At 33.9% G+C, this 26,300-nt stretch overlaps 1 protein-coding gene across 1 annotated transcript in view; it reads right to left on the reverse strand.

Annotated features, from left to right (window-relative positions):
• The window catches only part of LOC123551165 (uncharacterized), a 61,223-nt gene that overhangs the window by 34,173 nt on the left and 750 nt on the right, over window positions 1–26,300 (reverse strand). Inside the window, exons 2-9 of the mRNA XM_053542091.1 lie at window positions 15,225–15,866; window positions 14,124–14,151; window positions 13,147–13,740; window positions 10,256–10,327; window positions 9,408–9,800; window positions 8,891–9,106; window positions 6,531–6,671; window positions 2,827–2,894 (exon numbers count right to left, since the gene is read on the reverse strand). Coding sequence (XP_053398066.1) covers window positions 2,827–2,894; window positions 6,531–6,671; window positions 8,891–9,106; window positions 9,408–9,800; window positions 10,256–10,327; window positions 13,147–13,740; window positions 14,124–14,151; window positions 15,225–15,851 — 2,139 coding nt within the window. The 5' untranslated portion in view covers window positions 15,852–15,866. The remainder of the gene's footprint in view (window positions 1–2,826; window positions 2,895–6,530; window positions 6,672–8,890; window positions 9,107–9,407; window positions 9,801–10,255; window positions 10,328–13,146; window positions 13,741–14,123; window positions 14,152–15,224; window positions 15,867–26,300) is intronic.

Raw genomic sequence — 26,300 nt, forward strand, 5'->3', positions numbered from 1 at the left:
CACCGAACCGCTTTAAACAAGAAAACACTGTTGTAGGCTTAATTTTCATAAAAACGTTGTATTATATGTAAAAAAGACAATAGGTAAGGGTAGATTTTTCGGAAACTCAGAGCACCACAAAAACAGCCTCAGAGCCACGGATTTGCAAAGTAGGCCCACAACAAAAAGAAGCTGTAACGGAAAAATATTACAGACAGGATGCTTCAAAAATCCAACAAGTACATTTTAATTTTATGCAAAATATAGATACGAAGAGTGTCCAAATATGAATGCATCTAGAACGTTATCTCTTTCAATAATGCGAAAATCACGAGAAAATTAAGATAATTGGGTAGATAAACATGTTAGCTTTACCACACCCATTAAAATCCGTTCACTTTAGCTGTGTTTATCGCTCGCTAAACATTGCCTACTCGTGTATACTAATACAAAAATGGTTGGAAGAAGGTCAGCGTACGCCGTTGAAATACGGTCCTATATTAAGAATCGTTGTATTCTTGGCATAGGGTGTAAAGACATTTTTGATGAAATATGTTCTGTTTATGGGCATAATGAAATGTCTTTTTCGACAGTTATTCGTTGGTTTGAGAAATTCAAATGTGGGTTAGTTTCAACAGAAGATGCACCACATGGCCGTCGGCCGAAAACAGCAACGTCTGCCAAGATGGTTGCTAGAGTGAAAGAAATAGTTGCTACTGATGCAAGATACACCGCTAGGCAAATAGCTAGTATGGTTGGCATCTCATTAGGAGCAGCTCATACAATTCTGAAACTTAATTTAAAAATGAGAAAGATCTGTGCTAGATGGATTCCCCATCTGTTGACAGATGAGCAGAAAAAGGCACGCGTGTAATACGCAAAATTGTTGCTTAAACAGTTCCCAAATTACAATGCACGGTCTTTCGCAATTGTCGTCGCTGGTGACGAGACATGGGTTCACTTTTGTGAGCCCAAACGAAAGATTCAGAACAAATATGGGCAATAAAGTCTAGCAAATGACCATGCATTGCAAAGCGGACCATGAGTGTCAAGAAGGTAATGTATGCCATAATCTTCACAACTCAGGGTCCTGCCATTCAGGTTGCTGTACCTAAAGGCAAATCCGTAAATGCGAAGTTTAACAAGACTAAAGTTCTTCGAAAACTGAAGAAATATTTCAAACATCGAAGACCCGCAACTAGTTTGGCCAATGCCAGATCGCTACATGACAATGTGTCATCGCACAAGGCGTCTATTGTACAAGACTTTCTGAAGCAGGAAAAGGTTGTTGTGCTCCCTCACCCTCCTTATTCGCCTGACCTTGCACCGTGTGTCCCAAGGCTCAAAAAAATACCTTTCTGGTCGAACATGTGTGCAGCGCAAACACCTCGGTTCTGCAGTATTCCAGTGTCTCCATAGTATACCTAGAAAAGACTATGACAATGCCTTCAAAAGTTGGACTTTGCATATCTGTTGGAGGTGAATACTTCGAGGGGACAAAATAAAAGTTTTATTGAAATCTATCAAGGATACATTTTTATGTGCTTAGATGCATTTATATTTGAACAATCCTCGTAGAGGGGGAGGAATGGGGTAAGGGATAGAAAGGGGTGGGGGTGAGTAGGTTGAATAGGGAAAGTAGAACAAGGAAGAATATACAAAGGGAATGATACGTTCCTTAATCACAGTTACACTACAACGTAAACCACAGTAGCGCAGACATTCATGTACCAAAAGACAAACACACACACCAACACACAACTAACTGACATAGATAAACAGACAAGTAAGATATAATAACACTGTAGGGCACTGCTCAAGACACACAAACGCACACGCACACAAACTCACACATATAAGCAGGAAAAACAACAATCGGGCAACGCCTTAGGATTCCGGCAGTCAAAATTAAGGTCGGCACAAAAACTTACTCATAGTAAAGGGGTAGGGGATGCCAAAAGAAGGGAGCGCAATTGCAAGGGGAAAGGATGGGGACGATAAGGGATGTGAGGAGAAAGAGGAAAGGAACGCTTACAACAAACAAGACAACATACGCAACACAAAATACAAGACAGACAGAAAACAAGTTGAAAATAGGGGCATCGCCTTGGAATCTGGGTGTTTAAACGCGTTTAGGGCATGCCAACCTTGCACTTACCCTATTCTCAACAAGTTAGACAACACAATGTGAATAAAATCCCCACTGAGAAAGGTTCTAACATTAGCGAAAAAACCAGATCATTCTAGTAAAACATACAATTAAGGTAAATCTAAGGTATGATTACACCAATGCACTCAACAACTTGTCTGAAGTAAGAACACCAAGAGCCTAACTTTTAAGAGCACGACTAAGAAAGCTTCAAGTCAAAATTCCACTCCCTCCGTTTTATGTAGGATTTAGGAGAAAAGCATCATGGAGTCTTACACTTAATTAGTCATCGCAACATCAAACAGGAAAGCCTAGCGATTAACTGTAGAGGGGTCAATCACCAAACATGCACTGCTCATTGTTTAAAATACATCATTACTTTCCAAGGCACACATTTCAGCTATTCCGTGATCTATGAATTATTTACTTAGTCTATCTTCCGTACACCTCCGGTCACCAAATGTACGAATATCGCAGTAATAACAGGTCGCATTCATGCCTTGTTGACTGATGTTTGAAAAAGTACTACCATACGGACCATTTGTGAGCAACCAAGCTGCTATAAACAATAACTGGGCTACGTGGGTATAACAGAACAGACTTATTTTAATAACTACCATACAATTACATATTTTTTTAGCCTTCTTTTTTGTCAAAGAAAATACTTATAAGCAACTGAATAAAATTTAATGTTCTACCTTGCGACGTCTGTTTTCCAAATACAGTTCCAAGTCATACTTGCCTGGCTGAGTCACTTGCTGATTATCTGAAAAGGGTTTTTTTTTTTATTAATATCGTCAAAGAAAACGCAATATAATTTTGGGTTAGTCTACAAGAAGTAGTCAAAAGGTTTCAATACCGATGCTACAAGCCGACAGATTTTGAGCTCAGCTATTTTGTCTGCCTAATGCCTTTCGTCCGTTGACATTTGTCGTCTAACATTTTATTGGTAACACTTTACAGATTAGATTTTGGCCCAATAAATCTAGGTCAGAATGTTTCCTTCAACTGGGTCATCTGGGGTCAACATCTACTTCATTAGTACTGTGTCAAATATTGGAGAAAAAAACCTAACTTACGCCATATTCTGTCACTGATAAACATAAAGCATTGTCAGACTCTTATCTCTATAAAATCTGGATCAAGTTTTAAACTAGGTTATCTGTGGTTAAAACCTAGACCACAAGGTCAATTTATAGAAATGTTTGCTTTAAAAGTATAGGTTAGCTTTGAAACTTGATTATCAGTGGTCAAAAACTAAGTCACTAGTTTAAATCACAGAAAAATATTGTTAACATTCTACAGGCAACATTTTGTGCCTGATTTACATTAAACTTCGTCAGATGTTTATCTTAATAAATAAAGACTGTGAAAACACCCTTATCAAGTATACAAAGCAACCAAGCAACATAATAGCAACCTATGTTTGGCTGAATCTGTTCATGAGAGGTAATACGATATTCGGTTATAAAAGGTCAAACCCTAGGTGAAATTATAGGAAGAAAAAGTCTTGACATTTTTGAGGCAATATCTTCTAACTGACATAAACGAAACCTGACCAGAAGGTTTTCAAACATCTATGTCAACATTGTAAATTCTCATAAACATACAACGTTAACTCATAGAACACTTTATTAACACACTAAAAGCCACATTTTCCACCTGATGTGCACTTTATCTGGTCAGAAATTTTGTCTTCACGAAATCTAATCTGATATGAAAACTCGCCCGAATTGGATAAAAGACTATAATCATGATAATAGATTAGATTACTAAGTTATAATCATAGAAAAACATCACTAGCACTTTAGAGGCCACGCCATAATATTTCTCTTAATGGCTTTTATATCAAGTCTAAAATTGGTAATCTTCTATAAAATACCATATTACTAAGACAAATCATACGAAACACTGAACAATACTCAAGTTACCAAATACTCTATGTGGTTTTCATAAAACCTAGCCAGAATATATATCTTTATATAATTTAGGTCAAATAAATTCTGGGACATCTGTAGTAAAAAACTTGGTCAATTGGTGAAATAATAGAACAATTTTTTTAACACTTCATAATCAAATCATCATTTACTACCTGATTTTCACAAACCCTTGTCAGAATATATGTCCTCATTAGCTTTAAGTCAAGTTGAAAACTAAGCCCAATTATGGAAACATTTTGATTAACATTTAGTTTCATGACATGTATATTCTACTCTGTTTGTAGCATATGGTTCTTTACCAAGTCTATTTGTAGCATTTAAGGTCAAGGTCATGGCAGCAACCCAGGATTTTATTACTCTCTCTTTTAAAATAAAGGCTTAGCGTTTCTTTCGAGCATCCTTTTAGAAAAATAAGCTCTGTTATTTTAAACTAACTTAAAGAAAAAAAGTGCACTTAATACTTACATTTGTATTTCGAACTCGATCGTTTCAAACCTTAATACAATCTCAAACAGCCTTTTATATTTTGAAATTTGTGTTTTGGACTTGATGACAATAAAAACAATAGAATCATTTTCCTCTAGCTACGTAACTTATGATTCAAGTCAAATGGTTGCGTAAACGTTTGGAAATGTTTGGAACTAACATTTTATTAATAAGTTATTACAATATGCTTGAATTCAGACTAATTATACTTTCTCTTTAAGCCTCATACAACTAGTATCAGTCAATATTACAAGCCCCGTACTCTTTCTTAGCTGCCTACTGACATATTTTCGACCTTCAAATGACTACTGCCTGTCTCAGCTCAGTCTCAGACAAGGACGTTTATGCCTGTTCTGTCCGGAGCCTACTAATACGAACTATACAGTTAATGTAACAGGAAATTGCAACTAGGAGCTAACGTTGTCTTTTAGAAGGGTCCTCCTATATAAACGATCGAAAGTCCGAGGATTCATGAATAATTCAAATATTATTTTCAACCTTCTCACACACAATTGTTGGCGATCTGATGTTTACATACAGAAATGGCACATTTTAAGCGACCTACAGTCGACATCGTACTTGCGACCACCTCTATGAAGCGATTTTTGTATTAAACGACCAGTCAAAATCCCTCCCGAACGTTTTCAGTATATAAATTAATACCCATTAAACGATTTTTTTATTAAACGACTAGCGACCACATTAATGTAGTCCCGACAGGTAAAATATTCGACAAAAGTATCTATTAGGCGACCGGGTACCAAAATTCTACCAGGCATTTATTCATCTGTGGAAGCGAGTACGTTTTGCAAGTGACTGAATGCAATTAACCTTTGTATCAGTCAAACTGACAAACAATCTAGCCATAATTTTCATGGTTTGTGGGCTGTGAAAGTGTTCACGATGTTAAAACAGATTTTGAAACCATACGTGTATGTTCATAAGAAATACAGTTACATTAACAGTTCAAAATAACTTTCCATTTCATCTGACTGAAATTCATTAAGAGACCATTCCATTAAGAGACCACTTCTTTGCAGTCCCTTGGGTGGTCTCTTAATACAATGTCGACTGTAGTTATCACACGGTCATCCTCATACATTTCTATGTAATAATACGATAATCGGTCTATTCAGTCTATCTATAAACGTAAATATTTTACAAAAATGCGATGTCAACCGTAAATTTTGATAGGTATTATCGTAATATGTAACTATTTCTAAATGAAATCAAACATAACATAAACTAAACAACTTCAATTGTAACACTCCATTTCTGCAATTCTTTTGAAATATTTCGAGAATTTCTATAGACATATTTATCAAGTAAACTCGAAAGATATCTATTCACTAACGAAATAGAAAACTTCATCACGCTGGTACAGCTGTTATTATGATATTATACAATTATCGACTTTTTCATAGGTTGATATCAGGATTTATCAACCCGAAAATAGTTATATTCACCGAGCCGAAGGCAAGGTGAATATAACTTTTTGAGGGTTGATAAATCCTGATATCAACCTATAAAAAAGTCAATAACTGTTTTATTACATGAATAAATGTACATGTTGTATAGTCAGTCTTGTTATTACAATTGTATCTTTAATAAAGAAATAAGGAATAAATTTAGACCAAATCAGGTTGATATTGGTTTTCCAAGCACCTACTTCGATCTATTTTTCTTTTCGTGCTATTTATAACACAAGATAAGTTGATATGATATGTACTCATTACTTTTCGAACCGTTATCAGCCAATCAGAGAAACAATAGAATACAGTCATGTAATAAAATTAATTATGTATACATAGACATATTTCACACATTCTCTCACAGAGATATTTTCCACAAAGAGTATCCGGAACCCTTGTACTTAGAGCCTGTGTCTTGTATATCACAAATACATGCACACACAACAAAAACTTATTAAGAACCAAATGATATCTATACCGTTTACATACTAGTACGATTTTTACCTTTTGAAATCCATGGCCGATCCGGATGAGGCAGTTCTTTTTTCATATATGGTATATCCACAGGGATTACAGAAGTTTTCAATGTACTGTAAACGTTATTATCATCGTCACCGAGGCTGTTGGAACTCGAGTGTTCTGATTCTAAAATATAGTTTAAATCATATTTACTGTAACACTGAATGAAAAATATCTGAATGAAAAATATCTTTCATTTTATGTTTTTAGTTGTTTGTTGGCATGTCTCGAAAAAAAAAATAAGTTCTATAAACCACTGATTTAGATTATTTAATATAATTTCACAGCTTTCTGAAATTTATTTCAAACACAAATATTTTGAATTTTTAAACTTTCGCCTAGCACTGCATGTGTAAAATGTGTAAATTACTGTCACGAGATATAAAAGCCCGTGACAGTCGTAAATTACTGGTGCCAACGTTGCCAGAGGACTGCCTCGTCGATAGACGTGAATGACAGATAGGTAAGATATTTGATTGTTTGATCTAATTATAAAAGATGAGGGTACGTTCATCTACAATAATCTACTTTTCATCGACTAGAAAAATATAAGGTATTTTAATCAATATTTTTGTGTAGTACAATGCTCACAGTTTTGTCCCATAACGTGTAAATTTTTGTTTCTAAATCTCAATTATGTGAATGTAATCTTATAAAAACAAGAAAAATTAGGATAATATATGCATTTTTCAACATTTGTTCCATTACATTGTGTCTTATTTAGAATTATTACTTATTAAATCACTTATTTTCATCGCATTTGTAGAATATATAGATCAGCAAGCAACTTTAAAAAATGACCTTGAGGATCTAAAATTCCTTCTCTTAAACTGTTATTAAGTATCAAAGGGTAGGAAGATTGTGCAGACAGATCGGTGCTCGAACCAACCATCTGGCTTACAAGATGAATAAACATACTGACTGAGCGAGCTAACTTGCTTCCTCATGCCTTGCAGTGAACATATGCACCACATATTTATTTAGAATTACCGTTAACGCATATTTTCAGCATATCTAACTCTGCTACTGTACAAGAAAACCTGCTGGCGAATTTTCACCCGGACCTACAACCAGTGAAAGTGAGATTCGCATATTCTGTATCATATTACCACATTCTAGATTTTGTTTGTTTGTTTTGAGTTTTACGCCGTTTTTCAACAGTATTTAAATTATGTAACGGCGGGCGGTTAACCTTACTAGTGTTCCTGGATTCTGTGTTAGTACAAGCCTGTTCTCCCCAAGTAACTGCCAAATTCCTCACATAAATCAGAAGTGGAGGACTATCTGACTAAAGTACATCTCCAATTAACGCTACGCACATTTGATCTGAAGACGTGCTATTGAAAGCCTCGTTATGACGACCCTTCCGCTAGCCAGTCGGAGCCTTACTTAGAACATTTTATATGCGAAAGTAGAAGTTTAAAAAATCTATATTTATCCTGGGTTTTTCATATTTACAATTCTTATGACGACCACATCGCGATTACGCCCTCGTGTTTTGAGAGAAATCATATGTCATGGTATGGACTTGGTCACGTAAGGTGTCAGACAGTCGGTTAGCTCAGTCGGTAGGGCACTCGCCCTGTAAGCGAGGGTCCCGGGTTCGAGCCCCAGACTGACTGCACATTTTTCTCACCCTTTGACATTCGACGCTATTTTGCTTGTTCAGCCAAATGCAAGTCGTCTGATTGGTTCAAATAAAAATAGATTTGCGAAAATAGAAATACCAATATCGGAAATCCAAAATATACAGAAGACGAATGTGAATGGGTCATTCTCAGATCTTCGTTTAGAAGATCAAGTACTTTTGTCAGATTGAATTGGAGGACGAATGAACTCAGACACAATGTCTTTTATCAAATCGTCAGGGACAACACACACATCGACCGAGGACCGAACTCACGACCCCGCAATCCGTATATTAGCGCTCTCCCAATTTAGCTTATATGCCAGGGATACAAGACTTCGGCAGAACTTGTAAACGAACCCATGCTGTTACAGATTTTTATGCACTTATTTTCGGCAAGGTAAAAAAACATCATTTTTATAAATGATTTACTTTGAAATAAATAATTTACTGTTAAGTTCACAACAGAGAGCAAAACATTTGAAAAGAAACATAAAATATAAAAGCTATTTTTAGAAGAATTTTAATCTGACATACCAGAGTGAAGTTAGCAAAATCATGAAATGAATCTTAGTAACATCAAATAGATAAATTTGCCTTAAATATATATTTCCAATTAAATAACATATTAATTAGATAAGATACAGTTTCTTAAATAATTCCAAATTTTATTAATTTTCTCCCAATATTCTATCCGAGTCCCGCCTTAAATTTTTACCTTCTTCTTCAAAAACGTCACTGAATCCTCCCGCATCAGAGCTCACACTTACAAAGATTTTATCTCCAACCTGTTCTGAAAGGGATTCTGCGATCTCGTTAAAGCGATTTACTGTCTTTTCTTTTCCTACTATATCCAAGACCTGTCTCATACCCTCTGCCGATGTGCACTGTACTGGGAGACTTATAAACTGCTGTGGCTCATCGTGTGGACACTCTGAAGCAAAGGTATATTTTGTTTCTCAATCATATACATTGAACAAGCATAACTTTGTGTTGCATATATTACTTTCAGTTAATCCGTGCATACAAACATTGTTTAAATTGTCAGTAAAGTACTTGTTTTAACTAGTTTTGATGCAGCTTTCTTTAAGCATATAAGTTTCACGACATTGCAAAATGAATTCTTTGAAACAATGTCCTCAAATGCTTACTATGCACCGGGTTGATTTAACATGTTTAATGAATAATCACTTTTTGGAGATCCATACAGTACTAGATATTTCAACAGTACGTACCTAGAATACGTAAACTATCTAGTATACTCTCGGCTGTAAGTTTTCCTGTACTGACCAAAACGTCATTACAGAGAAAATATAATTCGTCGGCTATTCTCTTTAAATGACGTTCAAAGTCAGAACTATTGAAGTATTCAATGAGAAGAAGTAATCCTCGCCATGAAAAACATCGCAGGCTTAGCAATATACAGTGTCGTTCAATTTGTTCCACTTTCACATCCGGAATCCCTCGAATATCATTCAAAATCATGTCTAAAGCCTGTCGAACTGCTTCAAATTCCTCAGGGTTTTTAGATGTTTTCAGTGCAGCTTGCCAGACAGCTTCTAGCGTATCCTCCGCCACTTTTTTCTTTTCTTCGTTATTGCCTAATGTTACCATTTTTAACTCTAGAACTAAAGGAAGAAGAAAATGTGCATACAAAGTTTTATGGAATGCCGTGACTTGATGTATATTGCATGAGACAACTGAATATCACATGATAAAATATCAAATTTATTTATGTGACAGGCAAGACACCTGGACCGTTCGGCCCCATCTGAACAAGTATTATCAATAATTGTAATGTGTTTTGTCTCAACCTAGTCTTTATACTCTTCCGAATTTGTTTAGATGACGGGTTGTACGCTCTATCAGTCATCAAACACCCTGTCAGTAATACATTGTATTTGAATCTTTACTTGTCAGCGTAGATATATAGTCAACTGTGTAAATGATATTATACTATCATGGTAAGCTTAACATCTAAAGAAAGCTACAGTGCAAAAACCAAATAAAATGTCTTTAAAATAGAATGATATTATTTGCACTTTATCCTGGTTACCAAACTGATTGATGATTGATGACATACCATGTTCACGTTTAAAAGCTATGCCATCTTTCTCCATTTGTTTCACCGAATCTTTTAATTTATCCACCGTTTCTAAAATTAAAGAGAAGAAAAGAACAATATGTACAACACTTGTAAGCATTGAACATACTCACCGCCAACAGAGACACACCCATTAGTGGATCATTTACTAATTGCAAAAATTGTCACTGAGTTTTATATTCTTAAATGAGAAGAGAGTAAATCTAAAGGAACATATACGTCGAAATAAATAAGGATAGAAATAAAATAAAATGTTCAACGACACAAAACACTTAGCAGATAGTTATACTAATAAAATAATATTCCGGGTACTAATGTGTCATAAGCAGTCGAAAACAGTATGACATACTCTAACTTCTGTAAACCTGAGAATATGACTATTTCAAAACTCTTTTTAAAACAACAGTTACTATGCACTTGATAATTTACAAATGTCTTTAAAATGCTAAAATTACATTTACGATATCTCTCATACTTTTAGAACAAAATGTTGTTTGGGCGTCACATTCATGGTCAATAAAAGTCAGACATGTACAGACCTGGGTCCAATTACAATTATAATTTAATGAATTATAATTAATTACAGTTTTTTAATTGAAAGTAATTAATAATTGAGACAAACATCAATTATTTTAATTGTAATTAATTAATTAAAATCCAAACAAATGCAAAATAATTGTCAATTAAATTCAATTACTCTTCAGTTACATGTAGCAAACTGTCACAAACATATGGCAATTAAATATTGGCAAAAATACAGTTTATTGTCACATGGGTGTATAAATTTCACACTTGCTGGTCATCTAAAGAGGTATTAATGTAATCTGGGTATAAACCTGAAACTGTTACTAGACCATTGATTAATATTAAGCCACTGAATTACACTAACTACAGACAGTAACTTTGAAGCATTAATGTTTTTGAAATGCAAAAAGGACTTCTAAACAAGCTACTGCATTATAAATCCGTGAATGGTGTTTTCTGACAGAGTAGTAAACTTTGAAGTGTTCATGTTTTTGAAATTCAACTAGAGTTGTCACAGGAGTGACGAATTATACCCCCACAATATGGCCTTGTCACAGAGCTAAGCCAATGTCAAAGCCGAACCTGCTTGACCTTTGCTCTACTGGCCACAAAATCAATAGAGGTCATCTGCTAGTCATGATCAACCTCCCTATGAAGTTTCATGATCCTCTGCCCAAGCGTTCTCAAGTTATTGTCCATAAAAAGTTTAAATGACATTTGACCTTTAGAACTCAAAATCAGTATGGGTCATCTGCTTGACATGACCAACCTCCAGATTAAGTTTCCTGATCCTAGTCCCAAGCATTCTCAAGTTATTGTCCGAAAACTGTTTAAATGTTCCGGGTGACTGTGACTTTGACCTGTGACCTACTGACCTCAAAATCATTAGGGGTCATCTGCTAGTCATAACCAACCTCCCTATCAATGTTCATGATCCTAGGCCCAAGCATTCTCAAGTTATCATCATCCGGAAACCGTTTAACTGTTCCAAGTCACTATGACCTTTGACCTACTGACCTCAAAGTAGAACTTGACCTGTATTTCATGATGTTACACCTGTGTACCAAACTTTATGATCCTAGGCCCAAGCGTTCTCAAGTTATCATCCGGAAACCGTTTAACTGTTCCAAGTCACTGTGACCTTGACCTTTGACCTAAAGACCTCAAAGTCCAACGTGACCTGCATTTCATGATGTTAGACCTGTGTACCAAAATTTATGATCCTATGCCCAAGCGTTCTCAAGTTATCATCCGGAAACCGTTTAGCTGTTCCGAGTCACTGTGATTTTGACCTTTGACCTACAGACCTCAAAGTCGAACTTGACCTGCATTTCATGATGTTACACCTGTATAACAAAATTTATTATCCTAGGCCCAAGCGTTCTCAAGTTATCATCCGGAAACCGTTTAACTGTTCAGGGTCACTGTGACCTTGACCTTGGACCTACTGATCCCAAATTCAAACTTTACCTGTATTTTTTGATGTTACACCTGTGTACCAAAAATTATTTAAATCGGTCAAGCCTTTCATGAGTTATCATCCGAAAACCATGCAAAACCAACAGACCGACCGACCAACCGCCAAGCTAACTCCTATATACGCCCCCCCACCACCCCCACCCTCAAACTTCGTTTTGTGGGGGTATAATAAGGACTTATAAAGCTGCTTCATTAATATGTCTTTGATAGTAACATCATGATTCTATTTAATAATTAATTATTTTTCTTAAAATAATTGCAATTAATTAATTACTTCTGTAAAAAGCAAGTAATTATAATTGTAATTTAATTGTAGCATTTCTATTTTAATTGTAATTAATTAATTACTTTTGAAAATAATTGAACCCAGGTCTGGACATGTATGACATCAATCTGTCAGCAAATTAGGAGTATACAATGATGTAATTTTGTTTATCTTACTATCTCACAACATTTTAAAATGTAAAACAAACAAAGCAAAATATTCTTATTGAACGAAGGAATACCAGATAAGAACACAGAGGTAAATACAATTACTTTTCACTGAAATGAGGTTTATGTAACACATCAACAACTGTTCTTCCTAATAAATGTAACAGGGTTATTTTTGGTATGATCATTCTCTCTTACAAATGATGTTCGCTTGTTTATCAATTCTAGGTAATCTTTTATACATTTTTAAAAATGGGTTGGACTAGTAAAATTGAAATATATCTCAGTAGCTTAGTGAATGTATACAGAATTCAAATGTATATTTTAGTAATTTTAAAGATATTGGTAAAATATCAAAATGTTAATAATGAATAGTTTTGTTATGAAGAGCAAGAATATCCTTTTTGAACTGTAGTTTTATACTGTACATTTACCTCTGTATACTTCAGCAATTGTTTTTATTTCTGAACCATGACTTCTTAATTCCTCAAAATAATGATCAACATCACCAGAATTGCTCTCTGACTTTTTCTTGTATACTTCAATGACTTCGTTGCACTTTTTGTAAATAACATTTCCAAGTCTAGAAGACAAGACTCGAATACTTGAGAGCAGATCTTCGCAGCAGGAAGTGAACAGATCACTATCTAAAGCCATTAGTGCGGTTTTTGCATAATCATTTCTAGCTTCCATAATACTTGAGACGTTTGTTAATGTTACTTCATCAATCGTTTTGGAGAAGATACTTATAATCACAACTGCCACTACTGTGATGTCCCACGTTTCTATATTGGTGTTTATAATAGTGTTTTCTTCTGTACCTTGAAATAACTGCTTATACATTTGCACACTGGAAAATTTATCCTTTAAGAATTCTTGATTACTATGCAATATCATCTCTAACGTTTCATTTTGCTTCGATACTTCACTGCCTAACTGACCGCTTAAAACCAAACGTCCACCATCAAACAAGAGCTTGATATAACGGAAGTATCTTTCTGGTTTCGACTTGAAGAAAAGCACAAATTCTAAAAAGCAAAATATTCAAATTCTAGGCATCTGTGTTGTTTAATTTGATATACACGTGTTGCAAACCAACGCATGGTCGTAAAGTGACTTTTGAAGTCTCCAAGCAATATATTCATGTAATCAAAGAAAGGTAATACGTTAAACAATTATATGACCGAGTAAATGTTTCCTACTAAAACAAATTGTCGAAAGTGAGAGAAAATACGAACATTCAAGCTGCTTTTACTACCATTATAAGGCACTTAGACAGTGATTTGGTTCTTGTATAAATAAAAAAATAGTTTTAATTATAGTATAATTTTGTTATGCAATCAACAAATATATGCTTTTGCAGAATTTAAACTGAATTTAAATAATAAAATAAAGCATCTTATAATCTTACCTTGTGTTTTCTTTACCAAATTTTCAACCTAAAATAAGATAATTACCATAAAACATGTACTGCGAAAATGAAACACAATTCTGAATATATTGATTTATTTGGTTTAGGAAGTGTTCAGTATTTTTCCACATAATCGTTAATGATTTTTCCCAGTTTCTTATGGCCCGTCATTAACATTGTGTACATCCGGAAAAAGATGTCTGCGCCAGCGCTGAGGTTAACTATGCTATTTTTATAATTGCTTAAATGTTGTGGACGACAGTTATTGGTTTCATGGTATTTCCCATCAAAACCTTTGAATGTATGCCGATTTTAACAATTTTCTCTGCTTCAATATTGAAAACAAAATTATATGAGCATGTACAAGTGAAACATTTTTCTTGTAGCCAAATTTACTTGTTCTATGGAAAGTGGCTTAATGTTTGATAAAATGAAAATGCTTTCCTGCTTCTGAATCAGATTTAGAATGAAAGGGCAGTATATTTCAAGCTGTATGTTAAGACATTTTGTTAAAAAGGTTTGGGGCTGTGTTTCCTCCTAATGCCCGTCCATTTTCTTATTGTACTTCAATACACTAAGTATTCTTAGTGGAAATCCGGCAATAGATAATTAATGAAAGCTTTATTACGAATGTTAGAATATTTATCATATCAGACTTTATAAGCTTCTCAATTTATATTAGTAAATAATACACAATTATTGCCTTTTAATATGTTTAATAATCCTGGGAGCTGGTGTGGATGAGTTGTTTTCGCTTGTATATGGCTCTATAGAAAACTTAACAAATATTCTCCTTTGAATATGCAGGCCTGTTTTCAAGGTAATTTTATCAGACATTTTCTTGGATAACTTACTCATTCGTTTGACAACTTGATTTATGTAATCGATATTGTATCCTTTCAGGTCGTCTCAGCACTTGAAATGCATTTACACTTACATTAAAACCAAAGCAATTTTGATATTTTTGCGGGCCTATATCTAATGATATAATAACACTGTGCTGTATGGAAAAGGGATAAATTAAATACAACTGATACGTATTTTGTTAGACTTTTGCCTAGTAATATCCTAATCTCCAGACAAATGATGATAATGAATTACCCGTTCTTGTAATTTGGAAATCTCTTCGCAGTTTTCCCACCAGTCTCGTAATTTTTCCAAATATTCTTGCTCTCCATCGTTTTGCGGATCCAGCGCCTTTTCTTTGTATGCAGCTATTCTCTCTTTCAAAATGGTTTCGCTTGCTGGATCTACTTGTCTAATCAGTCTCAATAAAATATCTTCTACTCTTCTCGAAAGGTAGTCAAATTGAACTTTAAACAATCTAGCTCGAGGCTGATGTGCGACAACCGTGTTTCGTATATTTCGCAACCGTAACAAGTCAGCTGCAATGGAAAAATCTTGAGAATCTGGAGGAGATGTCCATCCATTATTCGGAGCAGGTAACTTTCTTTTGTATAAATTGGTTAATAAAGTAACCAGAAGTGATATATCGAACTTCTCTGGGTTTGGATTATATGATACAAGCTTATATTCCTTGCAGCTTAAAAGCTTGTTTTTAGATAAAGATTTTAAAGCACTCTGTATGTCAGGTAAAGAAAAGAATGATTTCACATTTTGTTTAGGTGTTAAATAGTAGAACACTTTAACAACTGTTTCTGTTCCAAGGTCAATGTACATGGAAATAAGGCGCAGATAGTAAGCTGTTTCTTCTGGGTTGTCAGACATCTCTCCTAATTATTTCTGAAAGAAAAATAAAGAAATTCAAGTACAATCTTAATGCAACCAGCGAGCGATGACATCTTGTTAATTAGCAATGCATATATTTACAGTTTGTAGTTTATTTTCAATCTTCTTCAAGGAATGAAAGTAGTTAGTGCACGACCACAGTGAGATTTTGCCAGGAAGTCAAATATAATTAAATTATCTATACATCATCGTGGCGCATAGCCGCATTTAATATGGTAACTGAAAAATCACAGACCTCTATTATGTTTATTGTGGGATAAAATCGCTGAACGTACCGTTAATATATACAGAGAAGATATAATATACCCGCTAATGTTTTATGACTGTATGTCAAACACGTTTTGTGACAAGAACTTGTATGCCTTTTATGTATATTTCTGACTAAGTCAAGGGCCAAACCTCTGATCTAGCTGAATAAAATATCTAACAAAAGCACAGGTGCACTATGACACATGCTGAAAAAGATTCCTTAAATGTTTCATAATGTTAGTGTGAGTATTTTTTGCGTTGCATGAGAAACGAAATATATGTATCATGCATTTTTATGTATATTTCTGACTACGGCAAGGACTATAACTCTGTTCTAGCTGTGTGAAATAATAATTTTAACACCAGATGCACAATTTCAGATGCTTAATAACAATCCTATGAGGTTTTACGACGCTGGGTCAAATACTTTTTGTAATATGCATAAAAAACTTTTGGGGCGAAAGGGTAGAGGGAATTCAGCAAACAAGTTCAGATAATTTTGAGTAGGAACCCACCCGATACATTGCAAACACCAAACAGTACATTTATAGTAATGATAACAATCTTCTAGTTGCTCAGACTGCAAAAGAAATTGAAAACAAATCAGGAATTGATACATTAAAACTAATAAAACAATCATAACAGACAGTAGTATGGTCAAAGTCAGAAGAGTTTAATAAGTTTCCAATAATAAGAATTGAACTTATTGTAGAAGAATTAACTATTCTTCGTGGAAATACAATTTTAATATATAAGGTCCTTCTAAGTTAAGACTGGGGATTAGCACACGGAAGTCACCTGGGCATAGTGAAAACAAAACAATCACTAGGTGAAAAGGCACGCTGGACAAATAATGACAGAGATGATGAAATGTTTGTACATAGTCCAATAATGTCTACGCGACATGCCACACTAAGAAGTCACTTCTTATTTCGTGTAAACAGTACTTTAAAGAAAGTTTCTGATCCCTTAGAGTGTTAATTTCATTTAAATTGTACCAGTAAGCTAAATCCATGCAAAAATTCCGGTTTCAGTTTGATAAAATCTTTTATCGAAGTTATAGGGCTTTTTGGTAATACATGTTAGCGTATTAGATTTCCTTCAAAATAGCTGTTGCAACATAATTTATGACCACTTTTCCTTACTGGGGCATGTTTTTGCCATATATTATCATTTTTTCTCTAAACTGAACACATGTTATACACTTACACTGTAACTTATATCCAGTCCCATCTCTGACACCTTGAAATTATCAGTGTTTATGTAGGTTGTGGAAATGCATTTTAAAATTACACACAAGACAGTGAAAATGACATAGTTATAGTATTTCTACATTTTTGCTGAAAGATGGACTATTTTTTTTCTTTCATAAACGGACCAAACTAGTCAATTTGTATCCTCATCTAAACTAGTTTCAATTTTTACTCCTTCTCACATTTAGGGCCATACCCTTTAAACTTCTTGGAGGGCCTGGGATTAAGTACACATGACAGCTATATGTAAGTCTCTTTGACTATATCTTCTGAATATAAATAGCAGTTTGTTTCAAATTACAGTTCCTGATTTTGAGCACAGTGACATGATATACTTCCATAAGCAAATGGTTGATTAATCTACTATCTATGTACATATATATAAACTACATGATTGATACCTAAACGAAAATGTGCCATAAGTGGCAAAGCAAACCAAAAATAGATATTGAGAGATAAATCAAAGGGATACGCGGGTGTGCTTCTTTGGAAAAAAAATGAACTATACATGTAGGTCTGATGCATTTTAAACATTTTGAACACGAACGTAGATATAAAATATTATATATAAAAGCAGTTCAAAAGCAAGGACCATGGCTTTCAGGTTAAATTAAATAATTTTATTCATAACATGTGACTAGGAGACACATGTTTTCTTTTCAGTGATATGAGAGTCAGATGTTTTTTTTTAAAATATGTTGAAGCCAGAATAGTTTTTCAAGCAAATCCAAAGTCAGAATTTTAACAAGTATAAAAACCCAGACCCCCTCCCATCTAGAATATCAAGGTCACCAGTGATATGAAAACCATATATACCCAGTTATCAAAACATGTCTTCTTAACAAAATTAAATATATTGAGATATAATTTTACATAAAAGAAAAATAATCTGTTTAGAAAAACAACACCCTCTGAAAATCCTCAAATAAAATTTGCTGTTTGGCAATTACGGGTGTGTAGACATTTTCTCAATGCATAAAAGTAAAACCTAGAAATTCACAAAGAAAGTTGTCTAGACAATAGCCTGGTTCCCGTCGTGTACTTATAGTACTGTGTAGCAGTTAAGGGGCAGGTAATCCAGACTATCTTGATCTAAGCCGATAATAAAATGGTCGCATACTTATACATTTTATTTTGTTTGTTTTGGGTTTAATGCCGTTTTTCAACAGTATTTCAGTTATGTAACGGCGGGATATACTTTTTAGATCACTGAGTAAATCATAAAAAGAGATGCTATGAAATCATACACTTACAAAGATCGGGACATGTGAAATAAGGGGAAGAAAAGTTAATTGAACGATTTTCTGTTTAAAGGGAGCAGGTAGAAATAGGATAAGGTCAATGGAGTTTGAAATAGAGTATTTCTACAGCTTGAAATTAATTTCGTACCGTACAGTAGTTTTAAATTGTTTATAAAATTTATATTACACTTTATTTTGTTAAACTGTTGACACAGAGATAACTGTTATTAACTTTGTTTAATGACAGCCGGTTCCCAGACATTACTTTATTGTTCCTTCTCATGAGAAGGAACACTTATGGTGAACATGTCACACTTGACTGAGCAGGTAATGAATACAAGGGTATTATCAAAGACATCTGAATTCCATTAGGCGCCGCCATTTTGTACTCATGCATATTCATTAGAAATAGCCTCTTTGCCAATGTGTTTTTACGCATCTTTAAGTCAATATTTAGTGAAATACAACTACGTAATAAACAGACCTACAAAAAACAATAATTTAGTTTAAACTACCTTACTGCTAAGTCTTACATGTCATATTGTAGAATCGAGATTAACTAAATGAAAATTCATCGTCTAAAAATAGACTCCCGCCCAAAAATATCGTCTACTATTATTCTTCTCGGTTGCATTCTTTGCTGCTTCCAGAGGTTCTTTTTACGATTTTATTTCATACCAACTTTATTATTTTGACATTTTAAGTATAACCATCAAAACATACTGTACTAATAAAGTTATTCGAGATTTTTTACTTGTCTGTGAATGCTATTGCACGATACGTACCATCAACGGATAACAACATTTCAATTACTTCCCTTGTTTTTATCTAGAACTGTTTAATGCATTTCTTCACTTTACTGAGCTACAAATATTTCGAACTTTGTAATTTCATGCCTTTTGATTAATTGTTTTCTAATTTTTAAGTTGTGAACTTTTTGTACGCACTTTTTTCAAATCCGTCAGTTTGCACGTGCCGACTTATATATAAAGCCCCTTTTCTGCTGGTTTAGTGGTTCTGGAGCTGTATCCATTCATGCAATGAAATTACTGGCATATGGCAGATCTTTTCTTCCACTGTATAGCTAATTAAAACAGGGAAACATATGACTAAATTCTGATCTGTGCCAGTTGCACAGCTGTCGACATTGATTCCCGAAATTTTGACAGAGATATGGTATTTATTATTGTACGGTAGGATCGCTCATCAAAAGGTGTTTTTTTTTTTTGTTTTTTTTTTTTTTTTGTTTTTTCTTTCTTTTTTTAAATAAAATAAATGTTTGTGTAAAATTACTTTAAGTATTCTTATAATGAATAGATAAGAATGCACGTAAACTAGCAAAACACATAGTTCATAATTACTTTATTAAAGATCCCTTAAAAAGAATATTGAATATGCGCTAGAAGGAACCTTTTGGTAAGCTAAATTTTGTTTTATTTTATAGTGACCAATGCCAGTCTTTTGTAGAAATATTTGTTCAAAGAAGTGATTGTATGATATTGGACATAGGATATTGACTGGCTATATTTACAATTTCAAAATAAAATTTAAAATATGATATATCATAATCTAGGAGCTTGTCTAATGTACTGCATGGAAATAATTTAGTCCAAGTGAAGTTCAACTTGGCTTTTTATCTATTTACAATAAAATATAAAAATGCTTTTAATGTGCATAGATATAGGAAATCCAATGAAAGGGGGAATATATAAGATGCTGTTGGGTGCCACATTTACAAAAACTATAGAGGATGACTGTTATATTTTTTATTTTCCATTGAAACAGATAAACAGTGTAATTGAACAATATATAGGAAAAGCTTGTCAGTCCACTTTTTTAACAACATACTTAAAAAGACATTTCATTGTTTAGTCTGACTTTAATAAGAATACAATTCATTTGTAGTGGAAAATGTCAAACGTAAAAAGTAGAAGAGATTTCAGCATTGTTTAATGTTTTATAGAGTTGGACCAGGGAGTTTTAATCTAATTTTGCAAAGTTTTTACCACTTTGTACCTTTGCAGGCCTGGATCCAGGGTAGGGACTGAGGGACCCGTGCCCCCACACCCCAACACCGTAATTAAATATTTCTAGACCCATTTGTGAATTACAGAATGAACAATACAGTACAAATATACTAAATCCTGATTATTTTATCCTAAAAGTTTGATTCTGTTAAATACCTAACTTTGGTAAAAGTTCATTATCGCACTATTAATAAATCAACTGCATTTTGCAGAACAACTTATACTTGATATTAAATATTTTCATATTTCATGATTTTATATTTTCATGTAGTATAATTATATTGGTATAGGGGCAAATGTGAAATTTTATTTAAAAAGCGTAAACTGGAATATCACACTTCTGACAGTACTCACAGACATGAAATGGATTTTAGATATAATCTGCTCCAAAATTACCTTTGGCTGGTTCTCAGTTTGTGTTTTTATTCTAAGACATATTTTGATCTAAAAAGTAAATAAGAAGTGTTACAGACAGTAAGACAGACAGAAGAATAATTTGACTAACAATCAGGTTCTACAGTACATATACAAGAGAACAACTTGTGATTTATTGTATAAAACAGGTATCTCTAGACCAACAGTTATAAAACGGCAATTATACAAGCATATATTAAGCAAGTTTTGCAATATTGTATGATAATAATATCCCTTTAATTATGCACTTGCTATATATTTGTGAAGCCAGATGATTTTCTGGAAATAATGTGTTGGAAATTGGTTCTTTCATTGAAAATAGACAGATGATTTGTTTTTGAGAAATTAAATACAGACAGGCAGTGATGCCACTGGACAACTGACTACAAAACGATAAACATTTATATGGGATGTGGTAACATATCAGATGCTACAAAACAGGTAACAGTTGTTGGTGTTAGTTCTTTTCAATGCTTTAAGAGGAAGTGTTAGAAGTGGTGTATGATGGGATATGATGTCCCTTTACATTTTGTTAGATAAAAGATAGTACCTTTAACAACTAGAAACATTATTAGAATGTATTAAATGTATCGAAGGAAATGTGTAAAATACCCTTACGCCAAAAAAGTGCTAAATATTGCAGGGTTTTTTTTTGCAGTGAAATAGCCTTCTTTGCCAGTTACGAAAACTGTTTACAGCATGAAATGACCAGTAAAAAGCAGGATGTAAACATTGATGTGGTATTCAGTCTTCTGCAGTTATTTTGAAGATTTTTGAAACGTTTTTACAAAAAGCAGTTTTACTGAAAGTTAAATGCAGTGTGAAAACTGCTAAATACTGCTGACTGATACAAAATATTATGTATTTATAAGAGTATCAATGCAATTTCTGCAGAAAGAATTTGTGCCTGTTTGTTTCTCTGTGCAAAAAAAAAAGTATTGCGACTGCTGTTGCAAAGATTCTAACCAGTATTGCAAACATCTGGGTGTGTAAAATATATCTGCTTGCTTGAATTTGTCAAAAGATAAAGCCCTATTTTGTTAATACTCAGACAAAAAGAATATATGTGGTTCATGTAACCCGACCGACCCTATTTTTTTATGGCCGACCCTAGGACTTTTTATTAATTTTGGGAACGAAAAATGTTTGCGGTTTCGAATTAGCCTTATCGAGTAAGATCTAATCTGACTAAAGTACTTATGAAAAGGAATTAATATAAGCATTTATTTGCAACTATGTTACTTGATCGAATGAAATAAAAATATGTGTAAACTAAAGTACTTGATCTTCTAAACGAAGATCTGAGGATGACTTATTCACATTCATCTTTGTGTATATTTGGATTTCCGATATTGCTATTTTCTCAAATCTATTTTTGTTTGAACCAGTCCGACAACTCGTTTCAACAAGCATTTGGCTGAAACATCAAAATAGCGTCAAATGTCACAGGATTAGAAAAATGTGCATTCAGTCCGGGGCTCTAACCCGGGACATCTCGCTAACAGGGCGAGTGCTCTACCAACTGAGCTAACCGGCTGCTTTACGTGAACAAGTTCGTACCATAACATATGATACCTCTCAAAACACGAGGGCTCAGTCATGATGTAGTCGTCATAATAAACATGAAAAAAGCCAGGCTAAATATAGATTTTTTAAACTTCTACTTTCATTTTCAAAATGTTGAAAGCAAGGCTGTGATTGGCGGCTGACGGAAGGGTCATCAGAACGAGTCTATCAATAGCACGTCTTCAGATCCAAAGCATAGCGTTAATTGGAGATGTACTTTAGTCAGATTGAGTAAGAACTGAAACATTTTGAAGAAAGCATCTATCGATGTCGATCGTTCAATATGGCAGCGGCCACTGTTATGCTCTGACGTTAGAAAAATGCCATATGAAAGGTTCAAGTAGGTTCAAGTCCTACTGGGACCAAATTTTTCCCCTATTTTCTATTTTTTCTAGCAAGGTTTTACTTTTTTCAAGACTTATTATTGATTTTTGTACAAAAATGGAAAACAAATAAAAATCTTATATTAAGCGATTTCTAGGTGTTCAACGTGAATTTACTTCTTAAACAGAAGGGGTAGAGTTACACATCTTAAAAGATATTGAGTTACACGCGGTGAACGTTCTCTATTTTGCTATCACTGTTAGATTATATATTGTTGAAGAAATTTAGGTAGGTTTTACGTCTGCCCTAAGGTTATTTTTAAATAGAGAAAGCAAACTTCAAAACAGAAACACAGCATTCGACCTTATTTTTTCAATGTTAAAATATGAATTCTGTCTCATTAAATCCGTTTACTTGAGGCACCATAGAAAAAAATGAAACTGACATTTTTATTTTGTGTTTTATAATAGTTACCAATAGTTTGATGTTTCTTTTATTAAAATTAATGGTAAAATGAGTTCTCTGCAAACGTTTTGGATAGTGGCTATCACTTTGAAATTTGTCTCTACTTGAGCTTGAGGAGATACCATTAGTTATACAAAATTTATAAAAAAAACAAAACAAACGGCACGGTAAAAGTTGTTTAAAAATTGCAAAATAGTGCAAAACACGATTACCTTTCAGAATATATCAAGCAAATGTCATTTTGTAAACATTACTATTAGTAATCTAATACCCTTATAATGTATGCTCAAACATGTTTCTGCATAATTATTTGTATATCTGTTTCAGAAAATTTCAGATAATAATCAGGAGTTGCTTACAATGCTGTGAATTATTACATAAATATTATTTAAAAATAAAGGGACATGTTAGTTAATAACTATTATCTTACCGCAGCGCTTAAATATCCCGCGCAATGCCTCAGTTATTAGCCCGGAAGCGATTTTCATCTCCGTGAGCTATCTCAAGTAAATATTGATTGAGGTAATTTATCATACTTTTGTTTACCGTGTACTGATAAGGGTTGAAAGAAGTTTAGTCTGTTTTGACAAGTTTGCTGTTAAGGAGTGTTTTTAATTCACCCACAAATATTTAACAGAAATACTGTTGCAATTCGTTTTTCAGTAGCCCGAGAAGCCGTTGATAATATTTGTGCTTTGCCAGAAGCAACCATACATAATAATTATGCATTAAAGATCCCACTTTGCGCTAATTAGTGTTAACTGGCATTCATCGAGTTTCTGATATTATCAACAATTTGCAGGTAGAAAATAGTTAGAAACTGTCGGACTAGATTCCCGGGCTAGTTGTGCAGAAGAACATAAGATGAATGTAAAATCTTAGAAACTTTTACAATAATAACCCATTCTTAGTTATGCTTGCTCTTGGAAAATAGCAAATACTTTTTGTACTTTCAGATTGTGAGAGAGGTTTCAGCAAGTTGAATGTTTAAAGACCATACACCGTTCATCACTGAGCATGAATGTGCTTAATTCCTTACTCATGGTGTCCATGCAGGGACAAAAATTGAATGACTTTAGTTTTAGTGGTGCTGCAGTAAAGGAATGGCACTGTGCCAAAGGCAGACGTTCAGACCTCGGATATGAACAGAGTGTCTATGTTTTGTTAGGCTTAGTACAAAACAAGTGGAAGGACATATGTGTTGTTTGTGTGAACTTATTATGGAAGTGGAAGGACATCTGTGTTGTGTATATAATATATTGATGGTTTTATGATTATGTGAAAATGTAAAAGTACATGTAATGAAATACATGATTTTTTTGGTTGTTGTTGTTTGTTTTGATATTTTTATTTCAAATTGGTAAACTTAAAAAAAGTACCATTTGGGTTCGAAGTTTAGAAAACAAATCGAACACAGAAATCGAACACGAGAGGGACAGCCTTCCCGTACCCACCCCTTAACCCCCACCCGCAAACTTTCCCCCAGCGCCTTAAAATCTTTCTGTGGAAGGACCTGTAGTAATATACTTTTCGTTTATACTGTAATATTTTTTTCTTTGGGAATTGTATGGCAGTTCAGTTCTATTTTGCTGGAGTTGAGGGTTTCTCCTTTTTTACATTATAATCGGGTTATTATAATGATAGCTTAATAGATCCGGGTTGTTGTATTAGGCTCGAGCAGATTGTCCTCATCCTTTCATTTTGTTTTTGTTTGAATTCCGTTTTCCAGCAGTATTTCACTTATGTAAAAGCAAGCAGTTAACTTAACCAGTATTCTTCGATTCCGTGCCAATACAAATCTGTTCTCTATAAGTAACTGCAGACTTCCCCACATGAATCAGAGGTGGAGGAAGAATGAGTTCTGACACTATGTCTTTTCACAAATGTTTTAGTCTTCTATGAAATATACAAATTGAAGATATTTTTCTACTTCTCCTTTTCTCTACCAATCAGACTGCTTGCACTTTGTATTAGGTCTAGACAGTTATCATCTTTGATTTACCTAAAAGCAATTATCATTTTAAAATATATGTGAAGTTTATAAGGCATTTTCTTGTATATACATCAGATAAGCCACACAGGTCCAGGGTATACTCGAGATGTTCACAGGTATAATTCATTATATAAAAAAATCCAATAGTGGGAAGAGTATATCTACAAATATATGTTCTGCAATTTATATTCTTTTCTTTGGAAGCATGCCCCCAAACACCCATAATCTGTCCAGATCATGCAACATCCTGGTTTGGTTGGCCTTTCCCCTTTGGGCTGACGCTCATTTATCTTTCAGGTATCAGTTATATAATGTAAGTATATGAACATTGAAAGCAAATTGGTTTAACAATCTTTGCTTATAGAGGTATATATATTATATTGTGCTCAAAATAAGGAACTGTATTTTGAGTCAAATTGCTTCCTATCTAAAAATTTAATCAAAGGAACTTGCATTTAGCTATTTCATGCGTTTATAGGCAAATTACTCAATATCATAACATATATAACACAAATATTTTGAGAAAAAGAAAATTTATCTTCGGTTTTTTCTGCAAATAATATTCAAGTTTTGAAAAAGTCTGACTTTTATCTAAGGCTAAAACAACTTCTTGGCTCCCAGTAAAAACGCGGAAAGCGGAAATTACTACCTCTCTCAATATAGCAATTACATAAGCGAATACTCTTTGGTATATATTATGTGTGGAAATTACTACCTAATACCTCTCTCAACATTATCATCTCAATCATTCTCACTATCAGATTCGGTTGGTGAGTGTGTAGGTGGGGGTGCGGGTTTGGTCGGGCACCTGTTCGGTACGCTACTACTGGGGATCAGTATTTTCCATAGCCCGTAGATAAAATAGCCGCACAGTCTTATTTCTTAACAACGCGACT

Source organism: Mercenaria mercenaria, chromosome 4, assembly GCF_021730395.1.
Source record: "Mercenaria mercenaria strain notata chromosome 4, MADL_Memer_1, whole genome shotgun sequence".
NCBI lineage: Eukaryota > Metazoa > Mollusca > Bivalvia > Venerida > Veneridae > Mercenaria > Mercenaria mercenaria.